This window comes from Nycticebus coucang, chromosome 14, assembly GCF_027406575.1.
Source record: "Nycticebus coucang isolate mNycCou1 chromosome 14, mNycCou1.pri, whole genome shotgun sequence".
Classification (NCBI taxonomy): Eukaryota; Metazoa; Chordata; class Mammalia; order Primates; family Lorisidae; genus Nycticebus; species Nycticebus coucang.
The window spans coordinates 43,853,159-43,879,912 of NC_069793.1; the positions used below are offsets into that span (position 1 = coordinate 43,853,159).

The window sequence follows — 26,754 nt, forward strand, 5'->3', positions numbered from 1 at the left end:
TACCTTATTCATTACTTTAATTTTTTTTTTTTTATTTTAGCAGTGAAAGTAGTTTTTTCTGTAACACTCACCATCCACTCAGATATAATAACATCCACTTTTTCTACAGGGAGGCGAACTTCTTCAATCTTTCCTTTAATTAGTATAATAGTCTCTTCAAGTTTATTTAGTCTGAAAGTCATCATAATGAATTAAATTAGTATGTGAATCAATAACACATGTCCCTGAAGTTACCATGTCTTTTAAAAAAGGGGAGGGGAAGCGGGTGGGAGGATAGACAGACCAGGTACACAGACAATAAATGTACGGTGTAAAGGGAAGTAGTCTGTCACAGGGGTGAGAGAATTTGAAGCCACCAGCCCTTACTTTGAACACTAGCTCCACCAGCACTTGTCAGCCATGTGATCTTCACCAAATTTTTTAATAATTTTACTGAGCCTATGTGCTCATGATATAATACCTGCCCTATTCACTTCACAGGCTACTGTAAGGATCACGTATTTGTGAATGTTGTATATACATCTCAAACAACAGATAATGGTAATGACATTATCATCAATAACAAACTATTACATGTTATATAGACCCGAAATCTCACCCCAATAAAAAATTTAACCTTGACCTAAGGCATTCATTAGGTATTTTTATGTAGTTATATCTATATAATCATAAGATTGGCACATATTTTGAACCTCTTCTGCAGTTTGGAACAACAGCATTAAAGAGATAATTTCAGAAAGGTGAAAACAAGCTGCTGGTTAAGCTGTATCTAATTAGTAATAAATTCTCGATCCTCAGAGAATGTACCTTTTAATTAATTACACCGGATTTTTTTCTGTGTAGGGAGAAATTAAGGGAGAAATCCCCCTCCCCCGACTTCATCAAAGTATTACTTATATACAATTAAGTGTTATCATTTTAAAGGTAAACTTTGTTGCACTTTAAAAAACAGATACTTTGGTGACCACCACCATTAAATATATATAGAATATTTCCATCTCCCCCAAAAGATTAGTCAGTGCCCGTTCCCAGAAAATCTTCCCATCTATAGACAACTATTGATTTTCTTTCTTTCACTACAGAGTAGATTTGTATTTTATAGTTTCATACTAACAGAATCATTAAACGCAACCTTTTGTGCCTGGTATCATTCAATAAACATGATACTTTTTAGATTTGTGTACTTTTGGTATGTATCTATGGTTCATTCCTTGTTATTGCTAAGTAGTATTTCACTATATGATAAACCACAATTTGGTTTATCTACTCACCTGTGGACGGGATGCTAGATTGCTTCTAGCCTTGGGGTATAATGAATAAAGTTGCTATGAAACACCTGTGTATAAGCAGCACTGCTCAATCAAAAGGTAGTGTATAGCTACTTTTTAAAAAAAGAAACTGCAAATTTGTTTTACAAAGTGAAAATACAATTTTACATTTCTGCTAGTAATGTATACATGCATTCCTATTGCTTCACATCCTTCTAAATACTTAGTGTAGTGTATAATTATTTAATTGAAAGGGCTGTGTACTTACTCTGAATAAAAGCCCTATCAGACTTACGTACAGTAAATGTTTACCACATTGTGAGTTGGTTTTCATATTTTTTAATGGTGTGTTTTTGTTTTCACAAAGACCAATTCATCACTTTTATCTTTTATAGTTCATGCCTTTGGTGACATATCTAAGAAATCTTTGCCTACATCAAATATTTTCACCTATCTTTCCTTTTAAAATACAAGTTCTGACAAATAAGGTCTCGAACTCATCCTAGAGAAAGTGCTACTTAGCTCATTGTTGAATGTCAGCAGTCACCTTTGAAGTTCTCCCTTTGGGAAGCTATGCACCACTGCCAGCACATAGTCTATATCCTTCAAAGCACTTTTTCTAGGATGAGCTCTCAAACTTAATTGCCAGGACTGGTACAATGCCAGTTCTGAATGCTAGTCCAGAAAAAGAGCTCCAAAATAGCTTTGAAGAGCGAACTAGGCACTTCCTAAGGAGAGTACTTTGAAGGTGACCGTAGCGATATTCAACAATGAGGTACGTAGCACTTTTTCTAGAATCAGTTCAAGATCTTAATTGTCCAACTTTGTATTTTTAGTTTCCATTTTCAGTTGTGGGTTTATTTCTGGATTTCCAATTCTGCCCCAAGATTTAGATGTGTATTTTTTTTGCCAATATACTTTCTCAATCACTACAGTTTTAAATTAAGTCATAAAACATGTCTTTCAAATTTATTCTCCCTTTGAAAAATCCAGTTGGCAATTCTAGGTCATTTGTATTCCCACATCCATTTTAGAATCAGCTCCTAATAGTGTTTTGCACTTTTCAGTGCTCCTCTCTTATACAGAATAGGGATAATTTGTAAAATTTATCCCTAATATGTGATGGCTTTGTGTGTATTGCTATATATTTTAAAATTTATAATTGTACATATTTATGGGGTACAATATGTTTCAATGTATGTACCTAGTGATACTTTTTTTAGTGATGCTTTCTTTTAAAGTTTCAATTTCTAGTTATTTGTAGCTACTTACAGAAATATAATTGGTTTTCATATTTTGACCTTGAAGCCAATGATTGTGATCAAGGTTTTAGTTTTAGCTGTTTTAATGGCTATCTTATAGATTTTAGGATTTTACATGTACATGATGACATCATCTAGGAGGTACGAGTCTTAATTCTTCCTTCAAATCTGTTTACCTTTTATTTCGTTTCCCTGGTTTGCTGAACTTGTTAGATCTTCTAGTACAATATTAAATAGAAGTAGTGAGATTAAACATCCTGGTTTGTTCCCAATTTTAAGGGGAGGAAAGCATTTGTCACTTATTAAACGTGACGCTACCTATAGGGTTTTTTTAATAGGTATTCTTTATCAGGAGAGAAAGTTTCCTTCTTTCCTCCAGAAAGTTTATGAACGAGTTTTCAATTTTAGCAAAAAGTTGATTAAAAGTTTTCTTTTTTTAGTTCTGTCTATATAAATCATATTGATTTTTTTTTTTTTTTTTTTGAGACAGAGTCTCATTATGTCACCCTTGGTGGAGTGCCATGGCGTTACAGCTCATAGCAACCTCAAATTCTTGGGCTGATGCAATTCTCTTGCTCAGGCTCCCAAGCAGCTGGGGCTACAGATGCCAACCACAACACCTGGCTATTTTTTTGGTACAGTTGTCATTGTTGTTTAGTTGGCCCAGGCTGGGTTCAAACCCACCACCCTCGGTGTATGTCGTAGTGCCATAACCACTGTTCTATGGGCGCCTAGCCAATCATACTGATTTTTTTAATGTTAAGCCTATCTTGCCTTCCTAAAATAAACCCCACTTAGTAACAGTGTTATTATCTTTTTTACATACTGTTGGAATCAAGTTGCCCATGTTTTCTTAATGTTTCCATCCATGTTCATGAGGTACCTTGGTCTATAGTCTACTTTTCCTGGAATATCTTTGTTTGGTTTTAGTATCATTGGTCTTACAAAATATGTTGGAAAGGGTTCTGTTCTATTTAATATTTTCTGTAATAGGAATACGATTTCTTCATTAAATGTTGGAAACAGTTTATTATGTGAGCCCCAGCTTAATTTGTGGGAAGGTTTATATATAACAAATTATTTTCTTCACTAGATCTAAGTATTCAGATTTTCTAGTTCTTCCTAAATCAGTTTTGATAACTTCTGCTTTTCAGGACATTTTTCCATTTCAACTAAATTGTCATATTAATTAGAATAAATGTGTTCATAATATTCCCTTATTATTCTTTTTGTCTGTATGGTCTGCAGTGATGTCCCCTTTTACTTCTAATACTGATTATATCTACTTTCTTCTTAGTAAGTCTATTTCAAGGTTTATCAATTTCATTGTTTTTTACAAGAATCAACTGTTTTCATTAATTTTCTGTATTGTTTTTGTTTTGTATTTCATTGATTTCCACTATTACCTTTCCTTATGTTCTTCTACTTAGTTGGATGTACTTTGCTTTCCTTTCTCTAGCATCTGAAGATGACAGCTTAGATCACAGATTTTAAATCTTTGTTATTTTCAAATAAAATCATTTACAACTTTTTATTTCCTTCTAACTACAGTTTCACTGCATGGCACAATTTTGATATACTGTAGAGCTGTTTAAATTTAGTTCAAAATCTTGTGATTTCTCCTCTGACCCACCGGCTATTTAGAAGTGTTCTGTGTAACTGCCAATTGTTCAGAGATATACTAGGTATCTTTGTGTTATTGACTTATAACCTAATTTCAGTGCGGTCCTAAAGCTTAGGATATAAGATTTAAATCCTTGTAAAATTATTGAGATGTCTTTTATTGCCCTATATATAATCTATCTTAATGACTCTATGAGTACTTAGAATGGTTCTATGTGTACTTAAACAGAACATGATCCTGATGTCTTTGGGTGGAGTGTCATATAAATATCAAATTGGTCAAGCTGATAGTGTATTTATGCCTTCTACACTCCTATTCATTTTATAGCTACTGGTTATGTCACTTATTGAGGAAGGTGTATTAATATTTCCTACCAGGATTATAAACGTATTTATTCCCCCTGACAGTTTTTGCTTGATATATTTTGAAAGTTTTAACAAATATAGGTTTGGCATTGTATATTCTTGGTTATTTGACAACTTTATAATTATGAAATATTCTTTATTCCTAATAGTTTTTATAGTTTTCTTTGTAGGATATCAATATAGTCCCTCTAGCTGTTTAAATAATCCATGTTTCCATGATATATTTTTCCCCATTCTTTTACTTTTACTCTATGGTGTTTTTATAAGTAAACTGGATTTCTTGAATATAGAAAATTGCTAAGTCTTACTTTTTATCCAGCCTGAAAATCTGGTCTTTTAGCTGGGTGCTTAGATGAGGAATTGAAAAATATGACCCACCAACCTATAATTCATTTTTTGTACTGTCATAAGCTGAAGAGTTAAGAAAGAAGAAGAAAAAGCAGGAGCAGCAGCAGCGACAGAGACCATCGTTGACCCTCAAAGCTTAAAATCTCTACTATCTGACCATTTACAGAAAAAGACTGCCAACCTTGCTTTGGACCACCGCAGAAGCACAGCTAAGAGAAAAAAATAATGCAGTGAGAAGATCTAATACAGAATTAAATGGAGTCCCAGAGAAAAAAGAAACGAAAGGGACAGAGGAAATATTGAAAGAGATAAAGGAAGATAATTTTCTGAAACTGATAAAAAGCTTTAAAACACACACAAAAATAATGCAATGAATCTCAAGACGGAATTAAAAAAAGAACTACACATTACAATAAAACTTCTGAAAGTCAAAGACATATAATCTTCGAGAAAAACAGACTACCTTCAATGGAATAATAGGTGTTCTAACAGGTGACTTCTCAAAAGCAACAATGAAAGCCTTAAGACAACAGAATTACATTACAAAGAACCAGAATGGGAGTGGGCCACTTTTTCTTAAATTACCGAATTATAAATATCTTAGACTTGCAGGACACATGGTCTCTGCGGCAACCATTCAACTTTTATTGTATGAAAGCAGCAATACACAAGATGCAAACAAAAATATATTGTACCCAACTTTTATTTACAAAAACAGGTATCTAGTCCACAGGCTACTTCTACTGAGGTTTACTAGACAGATTATCACAGCCACCTCAGAATTCTATATGCAGAGAAAAATACCTCTAAGAATACAGGCAAAATGTATTTTCAAACTAACAAACACCATTTTGCTTGGCTACAGCCACATACGTACAATGAAGGAAACGTTAAATAACTACTTTAGGAAGAAGGAAAATGATGATAGATGGTCAGGGAACTAGGAAGGAATGAGAAAAGAGAATGGACGAATGCTGGTGAGTGAGCCCAGGAGTTTGAGGTTGCAGTGAGCTATGATGAATGATACCACTGTACCCTAACCTGGGTAGCAGAGTAAGACCTTGTCTCTAAATAAATAAATAAATAAATAAAAATAAATAAATAAATAAAATAAATGGTAATCAATGGGAGGAAAGAAAAGACAAGGTGAGAAAACAATAACCAGTTCAGTGAGAGGGGCTTCTAAGAAGGAACTATTTACAAGGTTTTCACAGGTGTATTCTTTGCATAAATGATTGCAGAAAACAATACAATCAGAAATATGTGAGAAATATATACTGAGGAGATAATGATCAAGGTCAGAAGGTAAAATGAAGAGGAAGAAATTTCAAAAGCTAACCCATGATTCACTGGAGGACACTGGGGGGATGTTCATCTCCAGGGTAAATTTTCCATTTAAAGTGACTTAATGTTCTTGCATTGTCTGAAAGGAGGTTAAAACTATTAATAAACTTTGATATATCTGAATTTTCAATGTCTAAATGTTTTGTGTTCTTTATAGAAATACAATTGATTTTTGTGTATTATTTAACACCTTGATACTTTTATTATTGTAGTAACAATTGTAGTTTCTAATGTATTTATAAACATACATAAACATCCTAAAAACAGTTTTGTTTCTTCATTTCTAATTCTTACACATTTCTTTTTCTGACTTTGAGCCACTAGCAAGGATCTCTTTTATAGTGATGGATGAAAGAGGTGATGAGTGGTATACTTGTCCCATTCCTGACTTTAAAAGAAAATGTTGTTAATGCTTCCTCAAGATGTTGGCTGCAGGTTTTATTTTCAATATGTCATGTTAGAACATTACTATCTATACCTAGTTTGATAAGAGTTTTAAATACATAGATGTATCAAATGGATACTGAATTTTATCAAACTTTTTTTCTTATATCTCTTGAGATGATTTCAATATATTTTCTGATTGATTTTCTCATATTTAACCAACTTTGCATTCCTGAGATAAACTTTACCTTCCATTATATGCTCAATTAGTTTTCTAATATTTTGATTAGGATTCTTGCACATGTTCATAAATGAGTGACTTGTGATTTTCTGTTCTTCTGTCATGGGGGGGTTTGGTTTAAAGGTTATACTAGCCTCGTGTACTGATGCTTGATTCTTGACAAAAATGACAAATGTAAGCAGAAAGGAAAGAATGATCTTTACAATAGATGGAACCAGGAGAACTATCCAAACACACACACAAAGAAACTAAACTGTACCACTACTTTATATCACATATAAAAATATGTACGAAAGCTAATGCCCAGGGGATTACAGACCCAAATATAAACAGCACAATCATAAAGCATTTCCAAGAGAATGTATACTCCATAACCTCAGGGAACATAAAGATTTCTTACTCAACTGACAAATAGTGGCAACTATAAGTAAGAATGCTGCTACATGAAAACTGAGAATTTGAGTTCATCAAAAGACTTAGAGTAAAAAGTCAAGCCAGAGTGAGAAGACTTCTCTGTTACATAAAGCCTACAAATAGCTCAAATCTGAAATATATAAAGCTTGCCTACAAATACATAAGAAAAAGGCACAACTCCAAAGAAACCTGAGCAAAAGAAGTAAACAAAAAGGAAAACCCAAATGGCGAACAATCACAGAACAAAAATTAAAATCGTAATAGGAGACAGACGCAGTGGCTCACATCTGTAATTCCAGAGACCTGGGAGGCTGAAGTGGCAGGATTACTTAAGTTCAAGAGTTCAAGACCACCTTGGGCAGCATAGTAAGACCCGATCTCGAAAATCCAAAAATTAGCCAGGCATGGTAGTGTACATTTGTAGTCGCAGTTACTCAGGAGGGTGAGGCAGGTGGATTATCTGAGCCCACAAGTTCCAGGTTGCAAGGAGCTATGGTCATGCCACTGCACTCCAGCCTGGGTGACAGAATGAGACACCATCTCTAAAATAATAATAAAAAAAAAATTGAAATACTGCAAAAAGAATGATTGTAAAAAAATTCCAAAGTGCAGACAATACCAACCATAACGGTTATATACTATTGGTGTTAAGTATAAACTGGTATGGCCACTTCAGAAATTAGTCTGGCAATATCTAGGAAATGTGAAGGTATGTGTATCCTAAAGAAGGCAAAACTACTTGGAAGCAAATTCCCCAAATATGAGTTTACCAGGGCATATGTACAAAATAACAGAATTTTTCATAAAAGCCGATCTGACTGAGAAGGAGCAGTGGATATGGGTAGAATTCTGAAGTGGTGGCAATGTTTTTATCTCTTCTCCTGGATAATGGTTACTACATGTTTAATTTCATTTGTTATTTATGCTTATTAAATATGCTCATGTTTGATGTACTTGTTTTGTTTATATGTTGTATTGCACACAAAAAGTTAAAGAAATGCTTATGTCATATTTGGGTTTTTACGAAGGGTTATTTAATAAAATTCTTAATGATGAAATAGCTATAGCTACTTGCTATTTACTGAAATGCTTATTAAGGCCTTAACAATTACAAACACTTCAAAGAAAACAAAAGTTTTTCTCTTAAAAGAGAAATATTCCCATTGCCTAGAAATATCTCTAGTATGATCATGCTGAAACAAGATCCGTGTTCCATAATAGGCCATCTGCTCAGGCTGTTTATGGTCTGCTACAAGTCATAATCCTATTTGCATCAGTAATTACTTGTTGTTCAAATATGAACACAACAGGAAAGATTATGATTTCAGGGAATACATAGGAAATAGACAAAGCCCCACAATTCCCAGCAATTTTGTATTAAGACAGCAAAGATTCGTCCACACAGATAACCTCCTTCAACAGATTGCTAATCTTAATCACCACCTGATGTTCTATTCATGAAAAAAACTACAGATTTTACTCAGTTTTCTCAAGTAAACTGAGAAAATTCTCATTAAACCTTCTCATTTAGGCCTTTAAAAGGCCTTCTCATTAAACCTTACTTTAGCATAAATCAAATGAATCTTAGCTTTGAAAATACCTGCTGAAAAAAATAGCTTTGTTTTAATGTAAAAAAAAGTGACACTAATTTCAAATAATCCAAAAAATCCCTGCCTAATCTTAGGGAGCCAATATTCTAGTAAAGCTTACATTTCTATGGATTGCATCTTCTGTGACCTAAGGTTTTTAGAACTGAAAAACATACTGAAGTGTTGATAATGATCTCTGACAGCAGGGTCATAAGTAATATTTACTTTGTTCTTTATCTTCTGTCTTCCCAACACAAAAATATCTTTCTCCCACCTTTTCTTCCTTTTTTATTTAAATGGGTAAAGAACTGGGCAGAGAAACCATGGCTGCAGTATAGAGAAAGGATGACAGACAGTGGAGGGAGACAAAGCACAAACATTGGCCAGTTAAATGCAGATTCATTAATGCTAGTACAAGGGTAAGTGAAGGATATAAGAATGTGAATTAAGGCATAAGAAAAATCAAGAATGAAAGAGACTGGAGAAACATCAAGGATATTCAATTAACAGGGTTCTGTCTCCAACAGCTATGTTGGGTAAAGGAAAAAGAGAAAGATCAAGTGTGAATCCCAGGTTTACCATCTGGACCTGTTGAGACAGTCAAGCAGCAGGTCTGTTCTATTCTATTCAGTTTCCACTTATCTCTATAGTCATGGCAATGACTCCTAGAACATTCACATAGTTACTGGGTAATGAGGTTATTCTATTTCCCTAAAACAGTAGGTGAAGATAAACCATACTGACAGCATGTTTATAGAAACCATGGGGATTCACAAAGCGTATGTGTTAACCTGATCTGGGGGTATTCCATGGCAGGAACATGACAAGTGTACACCTACAGGACCAGTTTGCAAATATCCCTGGGTGAAGATATCTCACACGTGCCTCTAAGGCTCAAAGCTGAGAAGAAAACATGTGTTATGTGATTCTTGTGGAGAAAGAGGGATGACTTGGAAGTCTACATGTGACCTCTTCACCTACAGGTGATATAATCTCAGTCTTGACTACAGCCAGGAGTTGTGTGTGCTTTTCCAGGAAACCACTGATCTAGGGGGTGGTCGTGAGACACCCAAGATATAAACTTGAGAAGAGGGGAAATTATGGTGTCTTGGGGTATAGTAGGGGAGGAAATAAATTTCATCTATTTAAGATATCTTGATCACTTGTTATGACCTTCCTCCAAGTTCTATGGCTTTTCAGCAGCAAAATATTTAATCATTTCAGCCTCATCAGTAGTTCAAAATTCTTTTCAGCTTTAACTCCCACTTCTATGCTGTTATTTCCATTTAGAACAAAATATAAAGTATCCCTAATTGCAAGAATTTCTGCTGGTATATTTTATAATCCTGTTCCAAATCTTACAGTGAATATATAACTACTATCTTGAAAATCATTACCTTAAGATACTTTAGTTCTACTCAAAAAACCTTTACTAAGCATTTATCAAGAATCAGACACTTGGCTAGGTGTTGGGGATAAAAAAATAAACCTCTTGTCCTAGAGTCTAGAGGACACTTTCATAAACATAACAACAAGTCAAAATATTCTCTAGCCTTCCTTTACGTTTCCTTTCTAATGGTATTCTAGACACAGGCAATATAGAAGATTGCATCTTTAATGTCAGACTGAGATTGAAAGTACTGCGTTGTGGCCACATGATGGATCAACCTTCTCATGAAAATGCCTCTGCAATAATATCCAAAAGTCTGACTAATGAGCTATTCTACGGCTGAGTCAATGAGAAACCAAAGGCAACCACAGTAACGGTAAAAATATTACCAGAATCTACCTCTGTTTCCTGAGGGTAAAGAGTATACACTTGGCTGACAACCGAATAGCTTTGCTATCCTTACGTAAGTTTATGTTTCTGAAATAATCATTTACTGCAGAGTATAAAGTATTCTGCAAGAATATATATCAAACAACTTCCCATTCCCTTCTATATATCACTTTAAATTATATTTGCTTCTACTAATACTACACATTATGTCTTAGAGAATCTATATTCTAATTTACTCACATCTATAACATCAGAACAGCTGGTCTACCCTTCTTAAACCCTAATATACTACTAGTTTGCATTAACAACTAAAACTTATCTCATTCTAAACTTATTTCTTTAAAAATGTTAAATTACTTTAAATAGAAAAGATAAAAATTATTTTAGCATTATTATGAACCTGATTTAAATACTATTAAGTTGCATACATTTAAAAGAATAAAGGATCATATCAAAAAATAAACCTTTTAGAATTTAAAGTATCTTTTACAGATGTAAGCTTATCCAATTCAACAAAAAAAATTCTGCTATATATAGACTTCTGACGGAGAAAGAGGCCTCAGAAAACCTAAAACCAACCGATAGCCCACAAACTGGAAGAACTGCTTTCACTAACTGATGATAGTTCTAGAAAGCTCCAGTAGGTAATAGACAAGTGTGAGAAAAGTTGAGAGGAGACTTCAAGAGAGGTGAGGGAGTATAGAATAAGACTGACTAAAGCTTGAAGTTTTTTATGGTGTAAGACAATAGAGATTATGAAATAGAATATAAAAAAGGAGTCATTTTGATAGGCTAGCTGCAATAACATTTTAGAAAAATCACCACCGAAACATGCAGTATTATATAAGGCATTGATGTCAAGCCAGACATACCACCACTACTAATAATTAACATAATTACCACTAACATTTAGTATATGCCAGTCACTTGCAAAGCACTGTAAATGGAAAATGGATTTAATTCCTATAATAATCGTATGAGATAGATACTATCAACCTCATTTTATAAATGAAGCAATAAAGGCTTAAATAAGTAATCTGCCAACTATTATAAAGGTAATTGTGAAAGTATCAAGTATTAGAACACAAGTCACATGACTCTAGATCCGTGATTTTCAACCCGAACCTGTGGGTTGCGACCCCTTTGTAACGATGAAAATATATCACGGCATTAGGAAGGTTGAGAACCACTGCTCTAGATGGTGAGATGGGTGTGCTATATTGCTTCTCAACTGATTAGATGATGAGTCAGTAAATTGTGGGGCTGTTAACAATGTGCTGTTTCTTATACATTCTTTTTTTTTTTTTAATTGTTTGGGATTTATTGAGGGTACCAAGAATTAGGTGTGATTCGAGGTACTGGTTCATTTCCTCCACATTGTCAAATTTCTGGATATAGAGTTTCTTGTAGTACTCAGAGATGATCTCTTGTATCTCTGTGGCATCGGTTGTTATCCTGCACATTCTTTTAGCGGTACATTCACATAAGAACAGAAGTTGTTATACTTCGCTGTATACATTTCAAAATTTCAAATGGAAGACAAAGTATATGGACACTACAAAAACAGCTATCTTTTCACAATATAAAAAAGGCAAAGGGGAGCATTTCTGAAAAAACGGTACAATGTTGGGCGGTGCCTGTCAAAGGAGTAGGGCACCAGCCCCACAGGCCAAAGGTGGCAGGTTCAAACCCAGCCCTAACCAAAAACTGCAAAAACAAACAAACAAACAAATAAAAACCCAACAAAAAACAAAAAAGCATTGAAACAGTACAATGTTGACTTATCTAAAACAAAAAGGTCTACTTTTCCAACTCTCTATAGCAGTGTTTTTCAACCTTTTATTATTTTCTTTTTTTTATCTGACTGCACTGTTGAAAATATCAACTTCCATGGCACACTTAAATTATGTTGACCAAAAAAAAAAAAAGAGTAAAAAAAAAAAAAGAATATACTTTTGTGGCTTAATGTCTTTTGAAAATATTTAATTAATGATCTTTAAAAATTTGTGGCACAACTAAGATCCCCACTGGTTGAAAATCACTGCTCTATAGATTCTAGGTGAAGTTAACTATTGAACGCAACCAATATATACCCTGTAAGTAGTTATGTGAAGATAAAGAATAGCAAATTAGCTATGAGAATAGGCTACAGAAGGTGGCGCCTGTGGCTCAGTGAGTAGGGAGCCCACCTCGTATACCGAGGGTGGCAGGTTCAAACCTGGCCCTGGCCAAACTGCAACAAAAAAATTGCTGGGCGTTGTGGCAGGTGCTTGTAGTCCCAGCTACTCAGAAGGCTGAGGCAAGAGAATCACCTAAGCCCAAGAGCTGGAGGTTGCTGTGAGCTGTGATGCCACAGCACTCTACCAAGGGCGACAAAGTGAGACTCTTGTCTCTTAAAAAACAAAAAAAATAGGCTACAGATATAAGAGTTAAGCTGCCTGGGATATAATTCTGGCTCCATTACAAAGAAGTAGTTACCTGCCTCAATTTCTTTTTCTTTTCTTTTTTTTAAAGAGATATTGTCTATGTTCCCCAGGCCAGATGCAGTGGCTATGTATAGGTGCAATCCTAGTACATTACATCTCGTAGGTGTGTGGTGTCCAACCTCTAATAGATGTACAAGCGTAGTCATCAGTACAAAAAACTGAGATAACAAATTCGCATACTTAGACTTTTAAGTACATCTACTTGTTCAGTTTCTACTCTGTATAAAGGAGTGAGAGGAACACACATTAAGGTGTTATAAGTGATTAGAAAACAAGTCTTATGTGTATATCATTTGTTTTGTTATGTAAAATCGATTACCACAAAGTTACAGTATATGGCTATTCTCTCTGAATCAATAGTAAAGCTGCTATGTAATAAACTTTTCCTCATTAAACTTCTAGATACATACTTTCATGTGTAATCTCTTAAAATTATAAAATATGCTATTATGTTTAAGTGTATTTATAATAGACATACTCCATACAGAATGTTCACTTAGCTAAATTTTATTAAATATAAATTTTAGGCATTTAGTTACATTCACCACATTCAGTAGTAATTGTTACATATGCAACTTCTCTGACGGCTAATGTTAAAGAAAATAATTATGTGCAGTAGTGGAAGTTAGTTCTTTTTTTTTTGTATGATTCACTATCACAAGTACTTACTACCTGATAAGCAAAAGTTCCAGAAATATTTTGTACATAGCAGAGAATCTTATAAAAATGACACTCTACAAGACTAAAAGGACAAACACTGGTAAAAATGAAAGAATATTTAGAATAGCAAAGAATAGTTTGAAATATCTGCTTCATATATCACCACTACATTAAAATTAGTGTTCAAAAGTTAAATTTGATTGAGAATGACCAAACTTTCTGTTCAAAAATACACACAGAGAAGTTTAAAGACAAGTGCTTTGGTTTCTGTTTAAAAATACACACAGAGAAGTTTAAAGACAAGTGCTTTGGCTTAACAGTGACTAGAGGCAGATGATCCCCATCCAAAGAAATCACGTATCTCTATTCTATCCTGAAGGCTGTCAGAGTTTTAGGTCCCAGGTATCTTATACCTTAATAATTTTAATGAAAAGCTATTATGGTAGATTGCTGGGTTTCAAACCTCATTATCACTGTGAAAATCTCTTTGGTGAATGTGCTCATTTAGCTAACGTAACTGCAGTTCTACCAGAAACATGTTTATGTGGAATCCTATAAGTGTCATTCTCTGTAGTTCTGGATTTACAAATGAAAAGCTGAAGATGACTTGAAAGAAGCAATTTATTGTCTCTGAGTAGATGGAAAAGCATTCCTTTATGACTATAGCTGCCATTTGCTGAATCAAGAATGTGCATTTGTTCACATTTCTGCTTCTGCCCATTGGTGCAGAAGCGAGATGCTATTTTAATGGAAATAATTACCAATAAACACAAATAGGTGTCTACCCTTTGATTAAATATACATAGGTAGCGTTCTTGAAGAGTTAAAAAGAATAAGAAATAATTAAATCCCTGACTATTCTGGGCTCTGCACCAGTCATAAATATACCTTAGAAAGTCTTCTCATCCTAATAAAAACATTTAAGATCACATGGGGAGAAAAAAATTCTTAAATCTGGATAAAATTACAGTGATTATCTTTAAATAATATTTTAAAATATTTTTAAGGCTTTTAGTACAGGTGTTAAATTATAAGATTTACATAGATTGAGTGGACCAATTTAGTACTGATTTTGCCAGGAGATCACAGATATATCACAAATATACTTAATTCCACTGTCTTGTTCCTCCAAAATAGTAAACCCAAATCAAAAGTAATATAATATGTTAAAGCATTTAGATGACCACAAAGAAACAGGCACTGGGGATTAATTTCTCTTAATAGCAATTTCTATCATTTTTTCATTTTTTAAGTAATCAAAAATTAAATGTACATTTCAGAAACATTTTAAATGTTTTTCTAAGAAGTTTGGACACTATATAGTTTAACACTAAATTTTATGCCCAATGAATTTGAATGTAATCGTTGTATAAATACTTTTCTACAAAGTCAGTGGAATCAGGGCTTTTGTGAAATAAAACAGTATGAGTGTTATCACGATCCTTTTCCACCTCTTCTGCAGAGTAAGAAGTGGAAATGAGAGTACATCTAGTCCTGTTCTGTAGAAACAAAACATGACAAATTTATAAACTTTCATAGTACTAAAACTTGTAATAGAAATATTTTACCATAATCTTACTATCAATAATAAATTTTTAAAATTGTCCTAAATGTCTCCTTTGGAATACCGTTTTCAAGTTTGGATGGCAATGCACAAGCCATTTAGGGTGTTATGGAACCCCAAATAATGATGATGTACTTAATGCTGTCATAAAATTAGAAAATTTTACTAAATTATAGAATTGTGTATAGATATAGATATAAATACACAATTCTGGAATACACACTGTGTATGTATATATATAGTATATGCGTATACATATTTTCCAATATAAAAACCACACCCACAAACCAATACCTATGAAAGAATCTATAATAAGATCAATATAACTTTTTTTTTTGAAAAGTGTTGACTTTCCTAGGGGCCATTATGGCCTCTATATATAAATCAGCACTTTACCAGGATGTTGCCTTGCTATAGTTCCTGGTTTCTTTTATTATTATTATTATTAAGTCATTTGTACATAGATCATGAATACATTTATGCCACTGTGGGATTCAATGTGTTGAAAATTTGTACAAATTGGAGTGTTTACATCCTACTAATTAACATAGCTTCACCTCATTTACCTAATTACAGTGTTAAGACATTTGTGTTCTATACCTGATAGCTCCAACTTGTACTTACAATATGCTCCATAGGTGTGGTCTCTCTATTGACCCTCCCTCTATCGACCAACCCCAATATAACTTTTAACACTGATTTGGTACCTGTTAATAATAACTACAGCTAACACCTGAATACTTACATGTGCCAGACAATATGCCAAGATGATGTATATCTTACTTATAACTTATTTATTTTTTTAAACTTATTTATCTTAATTAATAGCATGAGGTTATTTTCACGTGACAGTGAAACAACTTAAGTTTCTAACATGTTATAGGTAATTTAATCCAGGTTCGGCATACTGGTTCAGTGGTAGAGTGAGGATTTCAACACAAGCCTGACTCAAATCTATGATCTTAGCCACAGCACTATCCCTCTACACAGAATAAAATCTAAAACTAATTAAACATTTCATATAATCATTTTTAAACTTTCGTACTAATCAGAAAAGATCAACACTGATCACTTTTAAGTAAGAAACATAAGTATAATTGGAAGGAGCACTTAAAAATTGCTATGAGAAGTCTCTTATTACTTACTTATTCTGGTTAATTATTCCTAAATTCCAAACATAAGGTGCTTTTGTTATGTACATAGCTAAAGTCTAGCTGTATAAACCAGAGTTCAAATAATGGCCTGCTTACTAGAATATGAGTCAAATGTAAAAATCAATCATTGATCAATTAACCTAGCTAACTTAAGTATTCAAAAGAAAGGAGATACTTTTAGAGAATAAAATTAAGTTTTAGTAGATAAATTAAATCTACTCTTCCTTACTTTTAGCCATTCTGGAATTTACTTAATCTGCAAAGGTACAGGGCTAGTATTGTCACAAAAGAAAAAGACACAAAACCTTTAGTCTGTAGTTTAAGTGCTACTATTTGTGGAAGAAAAAACTAAAAATATAAATATTTAGTTCTGTAGGGAATCCTCTGTCAATATAACCCCTCATATCAATGATTTTTAATTTTGTATTGTTAGAATTAGCACATTCACAGAAAGAAAACTTTCTGGAAAGCCAGAAAACTACATAAAAATATAGGGTACTCCAAAAGTTGCCCCTGAAGTCACTGTACATAGGGAAAATGGGAAATTGTAACTAAATGTACCTTTCTATTCATTATAAAATTTTACAAAGAAGTGGCCAACACACAGAATATTTTGTGTGTATTTTGTAATAAAGGTGTATTTAGCTACTATTTCCTGTTTTCCTTATGTATGGGGACTTTAGAGGCAACTTTTTGGATACCCTGTAATTCTTGTCAATAAGAACTGTGAAAAGATTATTTGGCACCATACCTCGACCATGTCTAGCTCAATTCAACTTAAAACTTTATTATTCTTAAATGAATTTTTACTAAAATACAAATGTCTTTAGTCTGCATTAGACAGTTACTAAAGTAAGAAAACCTGTTAATCATCAAACTTTAAAATACTTTTAAATGAAGACTTAAGATGCATCTACCTTACAATATCCATTGCCTGGTAAAGTATTTCGGATTGATCAACTCCAAGAACCTTCTTTGCTCCAGCTTTAGCAGCAAACATAGAGAGGATTCCAGTTCCACACCCAACATCCAGAACTACCTGGTATAATAAAAAAACAGATGTTATCAAAAAAGTCTTTTATTTTAAATTCATTTCTAGATTGTGATGTTTCTGGCTAGGAAAAGATCAAAATAAAAATTTTAAACTTTAGTAATAAAATATGGTAAGTTCTATTTGAGGAAACTGAAGATATTATTACTAGGGGCTGTTTTAAACTGGTAATAGGACAGCCCTAGTCTGCTGCAGATAGGCCCTAGAATGCTAAATAAGAGACTTACATAAAACACGCAATTTCAATAGACATCTTAATAGAGAATTAATGTTTTTAATTTCCTTATTACACATACGTTCTAATTTAAGCTCAGTAATTCTAAATTTCAACAGAAATACACTTCTTTAAATTGGAGTGGCAGGAAGGAACTTAAACAGGATAGCATGAACCAGTACAACTGAAAAATGTTTATAAAGGAATCAATGATATAGAATATCACCATATCCTCTCCACCCCAAATATTGAATATTCAATTCATTTTAACAAGTATAATAAAAAGTCAGTGCCCCCAAATTCAATAAGCTAAGAATTTAAGTTATAAAAATGATAATTATTGGTGAAAGAAAAGTATTCAGAAGACTCATGTTTAAGATGCTATCAGGGACAGGTAGGGAGTAATAATCTCTTAAATCAAGAATTTATGGTTTTTTTGGAAAGGTATAGTGGAACCTGCTCTGTTCAAAGTAAAAACAAAAACAAGTCCCCAAAGAAACACAATAGGCAACATATTTGTATGTATACTACTCTGCGAAGTTACTAAAAACTGTAGCACTTTAAATCTTTCAATTATCAATGGCCTAAAAGCCTATATATTTGTCCCAAAATATGAAATTATTTCAGTGCCCTCATACCTTAAGTACTTACTGAGCATTACTAAGTGTCAGGCACTGGTCTCAGTGGTGGGGCCCAGCAACGAACGAGACCAGGTCCATGTTCTAGGGGTACATGCAATCTTGTGGGGGACACAGACAATGAATAAACAGAATATAAAATAATATTGGGTAATACTATTATAAAGAAAAATCAAGCAGAACAGAGGTTGGAGTAGAGGATAAAGGGTCTACCCTTTTAGAATTTTAGATAAATCTGAGAATACTTCTCTGATAGACGTAAGCAGAGAACTGTATGCAGTACAGAAGTATTACCACGTACAGATCTGGGGGAAGTACATACTAGTCATCGAGGATGCTAAATGCAAGGCACAAGATTCCTGGCAAAGCAAGATGATCACAATGGCTAAGCTGGATGAGAAGGAGATCACATGAAGATGAGTCAGGGGCCAAATTAGTAGAGCCCTGAATTTTATTCTGAGTCACAGAAAACTACTGTAAGAAAAATGAAACTAGGATTAAGAATCGATTATTCTGTTTACCAATTATTTTATAATTTTTTTCACTAGGCAATATATTCATATAGTTTAAATATCAAAAGATACATTTCTTATTTATACTTCAAGAAAATTTTTATGCATACAATCTAATACATGCATTCTTTCCCATTTTATACAAATGAGAGAATATTATACCCACTGTGCTACATACTTTTTTTTACTAAACAATGTAACTTAGAGATCTTTCCATATCATTCTATAGAGAGCTCCTTCCTCTTATATAGCTATACAAGATGCCATATTATGGCTGTGCCATACTTTAGTGCTCCAGTTCTCTACTGATTAATGTTTAGGTAGTTTCTGCAGAATGTATTCCCAGAAGTGGAAATGCCAGATTATTTGTAATTATTTATAACCAAATGGATCTCCATAGGGCAATGCTGCCCAGTAGTTTTGATCATAATTGTTTGGCCTTTCCCATAGTCTGTCCCATTTCATCCTAATACACTTCCTTTTAGGACATCTATGATTTCATTAATACTCTGATTTTTAATTGTGGCGTACAAAGGCATGGTTCCAACTTTGCTTTTGTACAAACTGTTAACCAGTTGCCTCAACATCGGTTATTAGTTTGTCTCCTCCACTGATTTGATATGTGACTTCTAACATTCACTGAAATTTCTGTGCGTATTTGGGTCTATTTATGGACTTTACTTTTATTTTGTTAATCTATAAACTTATATTCATGTGTCAGGAATTATTTTATTAGGTGATTATCAAAGTTTTGAGACAGACTACGATATTGTCCATTATTACATTTCCAAGAAACACAGTCAACAGCGTCTTTCTGATTCACTCATACAACTTGCTCAGCTTACTGGTTTAGTACAGTGTTTACTGGTGCTGCTGGGAGGGTTTCATTTGTTTCCACCCACATGGATTTACATTTCTTGATTTTTGTGTCTATCAAAACTTTCATAATGTCCCATGTATAGAAGCTTTGAAGGTTGTAACATCCAGTAAGGCTGTTCTACCCTCACTATGAATATTTTTCCAAAGTGTTTCTAGATAATTTTCTATGTTTCTTTTTTGACATGAAAAAGAGAATCCGCTTGTTTAGACTTAAAAAGTCTTAGCACTACAGGTGGGCACAGTGGCTTATGCCTGTAACCCTAGCACTCAGGGAGGCCAGGCGGGTAGGTAGCTTGAGTTCATGAGTTCAAGACCAGCCTGAGCAAAAGCAAGACCCTGTCTCTACTAAAAATAGAAAAAATGAGGCAAGAAGATCACTTGAGCCCATGATTTGGAGGTTGGAGGTTGCTGTGAGCTATGATGCCACAGCACTCTACCCAGGGCAACAGCTTGAGACTGTCTCAAAAAAGTCTTAGCACTTTTACGGGAACTGAACTAAAATTAATTTAAGGAAATGAGTTTTCCCATTCAAGAATATGGCGCAACTTATTTAAACTTGTCTCAAGTATGTTTTACGTCCTTTAGCTGTTTAAATTTTTTACACACAAGTCCTACACATTACTAGTTATTTATTCCTGCATTTTTTATCTTCTGTATTATTTACTTTTTTTTTGAGACAGAATCTCTCTTTGTTGCCTTTGGTAGAGTGCTGTGGCATCACAGTTCACAGCAACCTCAAACTTTTGAGGCTCAAGCAATCCTCTTGCCTCAGTATTTGTTTATGTTTTTTTTTTAGTACAGACAGGGCCTAAACTCTTGTTCAGGTTGGTCTCGAACTCCTGAGCCCAAGGGATTACCCCGCCTCAGCCTCCCAGAGTGTTAGGATTACAGGTGTGAGCCACTGCACCCAGCCAGCAGACTGGATTTCACTGAAGATAAATAGTTATGCTGCCTATCCTTCACCCAGCTGGTTTTATAGAGGGAAAGTGACTATTCTTACACATGTAGCCTGCCTGGGAAGTCAGTATGTATTTTAACATGATTACTTTTATAAACAGTAAGAATTTTCTTTTATGATGCAATCTAAATTGCAAACAAAAAAATTTAAATTCCAAATATACTAATGAAATCAGCCAGAAACCAGTGTAATATATAGCACACATATATATGCATGGGTTACAGTGCATCAGCTTGAAATACTGTATGGCAGAAATAGAACAGAACATAGTAAAATAGAAATAGAATAGAATAGGGAAATAAAATGGACAAATACATATAACACAACCATATGTGATACACAAATTGAAATAAAATATTTATAAAATTAAAAAATTTAAAGTGAAAGGTCAGTGTTCAATCTAGAAGTCTGATAACAGTACGTTGGCAATGGTGTTTGGGAAGATCAGCACTCAAATACGTGTACAGAAATATAAACTGGTAGAAACACTGGTAACACTACACAGGGTGTACCCTTTTGAACTAGGGAGTTCACTGCTAGATAATCTTATAATTGCACATTCATATAAAGATTTTTAATATTTTATATTTTCATATGAAACATTATTCCTAATATGAAAAATTGAAACTGATAAACATTCTTATACTAGATATATGAACAATTAAAAGAATATTAATGAAAAGATATTCAACGTCACTAATCACTAGGGAAATGCACATCAGAACTATAATGAAATAACATTTCACACCAATTAGAATGGCTACCATCAAAAAACCAGAAAATAGTAAGCATTGGTGAGGATGCAGAGAAAATCAACTCTTGTGGGAATGTAAAAAGGTGTATCTTCTGTACATAACAGAGCAGCAGTTCTTCAAGGAATTAAAAATGGGATTACTGTATAATTCAGCAATTCCATTTCTGGGTATATACCAAAAAAACTTAAAAGCAGGGTCTTGAAGAGATTTTTGTACAGCTATGTTAACAGCAGCAAAATTAGTATTAGCTAAAATGTATAGTAACCTAAAGTGCCCACAGACAGATTAACGGATAAGCAAAATGTGGCACATACATATATATGACTATTATTCAGCCTTAAAAATGAATGAAATTCTCATATTTGCTAAGAGATGGATTAACTTTGAGGACCTTAAGCTAAGTGCCATAAACCAGTCACCAAAAGACAAATACGATTGGCCCCTCCATATCCCTGGGTTCCACATCCATGGATTCAAACAACTGCTGTTCAAACAATTCAGAAAAAAGAAAATGTATCTATACAAAACATGTACAAATTTCTTTTTCTTGTCATTATTTCCTAAATAATATAGTAACTCCTTATGTAGCATTTACATTATATTAGGTATTGTAAATAATCTGGAGATGATTTAAAGTATATAGGAGGATGTACACAGGATACACACAAATACTACATAATTTTATATAAGGGACTTGAGGGTCCTTGGGTTTGGTATCCACAGGGGGTCTTAGAACCAACCCCCTCTCCCCACAGACACTAAGTGATGACTGTACTGTATGATTCCACTTATGAGTAGTCAAAATCACAAGGATACAAAGTAGAACAGTGACTGTCAGGCCTGAGGAAGGGAACAATGGGGACTTACAGTTTAATAGGCTTAGTTTGAGTTTTGTAAGATGAAAAAAGCTCCAGAGAGGCGGCACCTGTAGCTCAGTGGGTAGGGCATCGGCCACATACACTGAGGCTGGTGGGTTCGAACGCAGTCCAGGCCAGGTAAAATCAACAATGACAACTACAACCAAAAAACAGCTGGGCATTGTGGTGGGTGCCTGTAGTCCCAGGTATCTGGGAGGCTGAGGCAAGAGAATCACTTAAGCCCAAGAGTTTGAGCTTGAGGTTGCTGCGAGCTGTGATACCATAGTACTCTACTGAGGGTAACATGGTGAGACTGTCTCAAAAAAAAAAGCTCTAGAGACAGAAGGTACTGATGGTTTCAAGACATTATGAACCACTGATCTGTACACTTAAAAATGGTTAAGATGGAAAATTTTATGTCATGTGTATTTTACAAAATAAAAAAAAAGAATATTCTCCAGGAAAAACTGCTGAGTGAAAAAGGTTGAGTACAGAAGGACTTAATATACTACAATCAGAGTGTTTTTCAGTAAGACAGCATATATATACACACAATGTACATACAAATGCATGTATGTGTGTATACGTAAGTATATACATACACCTATTTATGTAATCCTTATTTAATCCTCATTTGGCAAATGAGGAAAGCAAACTTCAAAGAGGGAAAGCAATAGGTTCAGCCAGGGCCATACACATGGTAAATTTTATAGCCAGCATTCAAACCTAAGTTGATCTGCTTCTAAAGCCCATATATTAATTATATTTAATAGTATGTTAAGTCTTTATTTGATCTAGCTCAGAATTAAGTGGATCAGACAGGCAGATAAACTAAACCTGACAGAATCAAAATCAAAGAGAAACAAAGAGGAAGAAATAGAATAAGCTAGCATTTTATAAAATAATGAAGAAATTTACTTTCCTTTTTAAGAAAAAGGTAAATTAACTGTAACTGTAAATAATAACCAGAAACATAAATAAGGCACCTAACTGGGAATTTCTTCAATGAACTACAAATAGAAATTAATTATGAGTGGGTGATAACACGATGAAAATCACCCAAAGTTAAATTAATCTGAGAAACCATATGGCCTCCACAGGAGTTTTGTGAATTAAAACAATATTAAAAACAGAAAGAAGAAAAAGAGGCAGAGAAGGCGGGATATAAAGACAAGGGAAGGAACACATTTTTCATCACAACCACTCATTCGAAAAATACATTTCTTTTATGCACACTACGTAATGTGATGTAGAAGCAACTATGTGATATGAACTTTATCTCATGGAAATAAAAGCAAACAAAAAATGGTGATAATATTTAGCGAAGATTACAATATTTCATATATTTTTAAAAGAATTATATTTAAATAATTTCCTGTTCATATCCTGCCATGACACAAATAACATGACATTTACAGAGGGTACTAAAAAATGTATGCACATGTTAAGGACGGAATAGACTATATTAAAATTGTAATACATCTGACTTCTGCAATTACAAGAGGTGCTCAACGTGACTTGTATTCATCTCTTGTTATCAGTATACATTGTGATATATTGAGCATCATAATTTTTTTTTTTTTTTTTTGGAGACAGAGTCTGTCATCCTGGGTACAGTGCCATGGCATCATAGCTCACAGCAATCTCAAACTCTGGAGTTCACGAGATCCTCTTGCCTCAGTTTTTCTATTTTTAGTAGAGACAAGGTCTCACTCTTGCTCAGGTTGGTCTTGAACTCTGAACTCAAGGGATCCACCTGCCTTGGTCTCCCAGAGAGTATCACAATTTCAATAGTTTTTTTCCTTTCTTAGAATGTGCATACATTTTTGGCACCCACTGTATATGAAAAATTGTATGAATGAATATGTTATTGATGAAGCTCATCCTAATTACCTACTCATTCTGTATTAAAGCTCAATGTGCAGTGGCACAGACTTAAGGGCACTTGGAGTAAAAAGACTCATTTTTTTTTTTTTTTTATTTGAATGTTTGGGGCAAGTCAATTATCCTGCTGAAGTTGCCCTAGTATTCATATTATAAAGTTCTAAGAGAAGATGGCTCAAAGAAAGACAATGATGGTGCTTTTATAAACAAAAATCATAACATTCTAGGAGGGATTAAAAAAATACTTTATAGGTGAAGCCTGAAGACATTCACCACTTCTTCAAAATTATTATATATAGTTGGTTCCTCACTAGTTATGATTAGTGATTCCCATGCATAATTTCTATAAACATATTAAAGAAAAAATAAAATTAAAATTGGGGTATAATCCAACTGGAAATATAAAGCAACACTATTAATAGTAACATAATTTGCTTCACTGGAAACAGTGGTTCTTAAAACAAATTATTTCTAGCACTTGAGAACAAATACAAGAAGTATAAAAAAATTCTTAAGTCTCCACTGCAATTAACACGCAAAAAGCATACAAAAAAGCTACAAAGCTTACAAAGCACTGACAGCTGCAATCTTGAAAACAAAATAATTCATCTATGGTGGGAATCAGCAAAAACGAACCTATACACAATTATAAATCTTTCATGACAAGCAATGCTTTGGCCGAAAGATATCAGAGCACCATATGAACTTCAGCCTGTTTCTGTTTAATTCAGTTAACTCACAAGCAGAACACTGCTCTCAGGAAAGAGGTAGAAAATGAAAAGCCATTCAAGATTATGTTCCAGACAAAGTAAAAACCAAGAACAGGAATTTTCAAAATATATATGTTGTTACTACTGTACTATCATGTAAAGCCCATGAAATAACCTCAGAGAAGTACCTTTCAAAACGGAGGTGAAAGGGAAATTTAAAAACCTGGTATGTTGTCAATACATGTTCTTAAAGTAAAAAGAGTAAAAGCCCCAAGCAAAAATGGCAGAATCCTGATCTTCTTTACTAAATTAGTAGACTAACCCCAATAAGGAGGAACAATCAGAAAACCTGAACTTTTAAATAATCATGCCAATGTAGAGAGGGAAGAAAAGAAGGAGTGAAGAAGAAAAAAGAAAAAAATTCATAAGTAAAGGGAGACAAAACAACTGACCCAAATTTCAAACACACAATGAGGTATACACACACAGGGTAGATGATCATTTTCTAATATTAAGCATGTTTAATATTAAAATGTAAAGTATCTCTTAAAAGGAAAATCAATACAATATTATAAGCATATAAAATAAATTCTACCTTACATTTAACCTTACTCTAAGTCTTCTTAAAATTATTTTTATTTGTTCAACACAAACTAGCGTGATAATTAAAAGTATGCTTTGATAAAAGGCTTATGTGATGCATACCAAATTCTCGGGAATAATTGTAAATCAAAAACATGGTATAAGCGAAATTATTTGAACAAGCAAAATTGAACTAAGGTATGTCACTGTAATTAGTGGCTTTCAATTTTAAAAAAGAACAGACTGAATGACAGCAATAGTCAGCATTTCTGTTATCAGTATGCTGCACCACAGAGCAGCATCATAAAAGTCCTCCATGAAATAAAGCCAGAATATGTTAAATCAATTGTTATCACCGCGATGACCCTACAGAGGATTTTTACTACCCCCAAACAAGAAATGTACGATTCTGTAGCCTATGCTACTCACCTTATCTTTAAAAATATGTGGATTTTGGTATATAAAATCTCGGTAGCTTTCTGTTCGTACTTTGTCCTAGGGTAGAAAGAGGAAAATATTGCGTTTATAGGACAGTCTGACCAAATAAATATTTTTTGGAAGATATTTGCTATTTTATCATACATTGCTAGTTTCCACAGCTACTTTTTTACCTGGAAAATCAAGGGTTTTTTTTTCCCTAAAAGAAAAACAATAAAGAATCAAAATAGCAATAACAAACAAAGAAAATCTTTAAGAACATCACTGAAAATCAAATTAAGGTCTAAGTTCTCAAAAATATATACATTTTCCTCTTTATATGCATTACCAACATAAGACTTCAAGTGATAATTAAAGTGACTAGAAGACAAACGTCATGTTTTCTTTTTTAAATAGGGCATGGAATCTAGAGCCTGACTCCCTGGTACCTTAAAATAAGAAAAAGAAAAAAATCAGATAAATATAGAAGTTGCAGTTGCAGTTACATATAAGAAATTAAGCTAAACTGAGTGTTTTCTAAGAAAGCCAATGATCAACACCATCTGATTTATAATTCCGCTGTTTCCAAAAATTTCTGTAGTAGGAAATGATGCTTAAAAACCTGCAAGCCTAAAAGTAAATCAATTCAGCCCTGCAGCCCACATCGTGAGACTCCTACATGCTGGAGGCTCACGTGACCTGTCACCAAGGCAGGAATTCAACTCTAGCATTTATGTTGGTTCATGAACAAAGCTGATTCCTTAAGTTGAGACACATACTGACTGCAAATTAAGCAGTGAACAGCTCTGCTGCC

General features: G+C 33.7%; 1 protein-coding gene across 4 annotated transcripts in view; it reads right to left on the minus strand.

The window, feature by feature from the left end:
* Nucleotides 1-26,754, minus strand: part of PRMT3 (protein arginine methyltransferase 3) — a 136,696-nt gene that overhangs the window by 80,631 nt on the left and 29,311 nt on the right. For 3 of the 4 annotated variants that reach the window (XM_053561279.1, XM_053561277.1, XM_053561280.1), the window contains 3 exons: nt 25,953-26,018; nt 17,401-17,522; nt 72-171 (listed from right to left, as the gene is read on the minus strand). In XM_053561279.1, coding sequence (XP_053417254.1) covers nt 72-171; nt 17,401-17,522; nt 25,953-26,018 — 288 coding nt within the window. The remainder of the gene's footprint in view (nt 1-71; nt 172-17,400; nt 17,523-25,952; nt 26,019-26,754) is intronic. The other variant, XM_053561278.1, reaches the window with a different exon arrangement.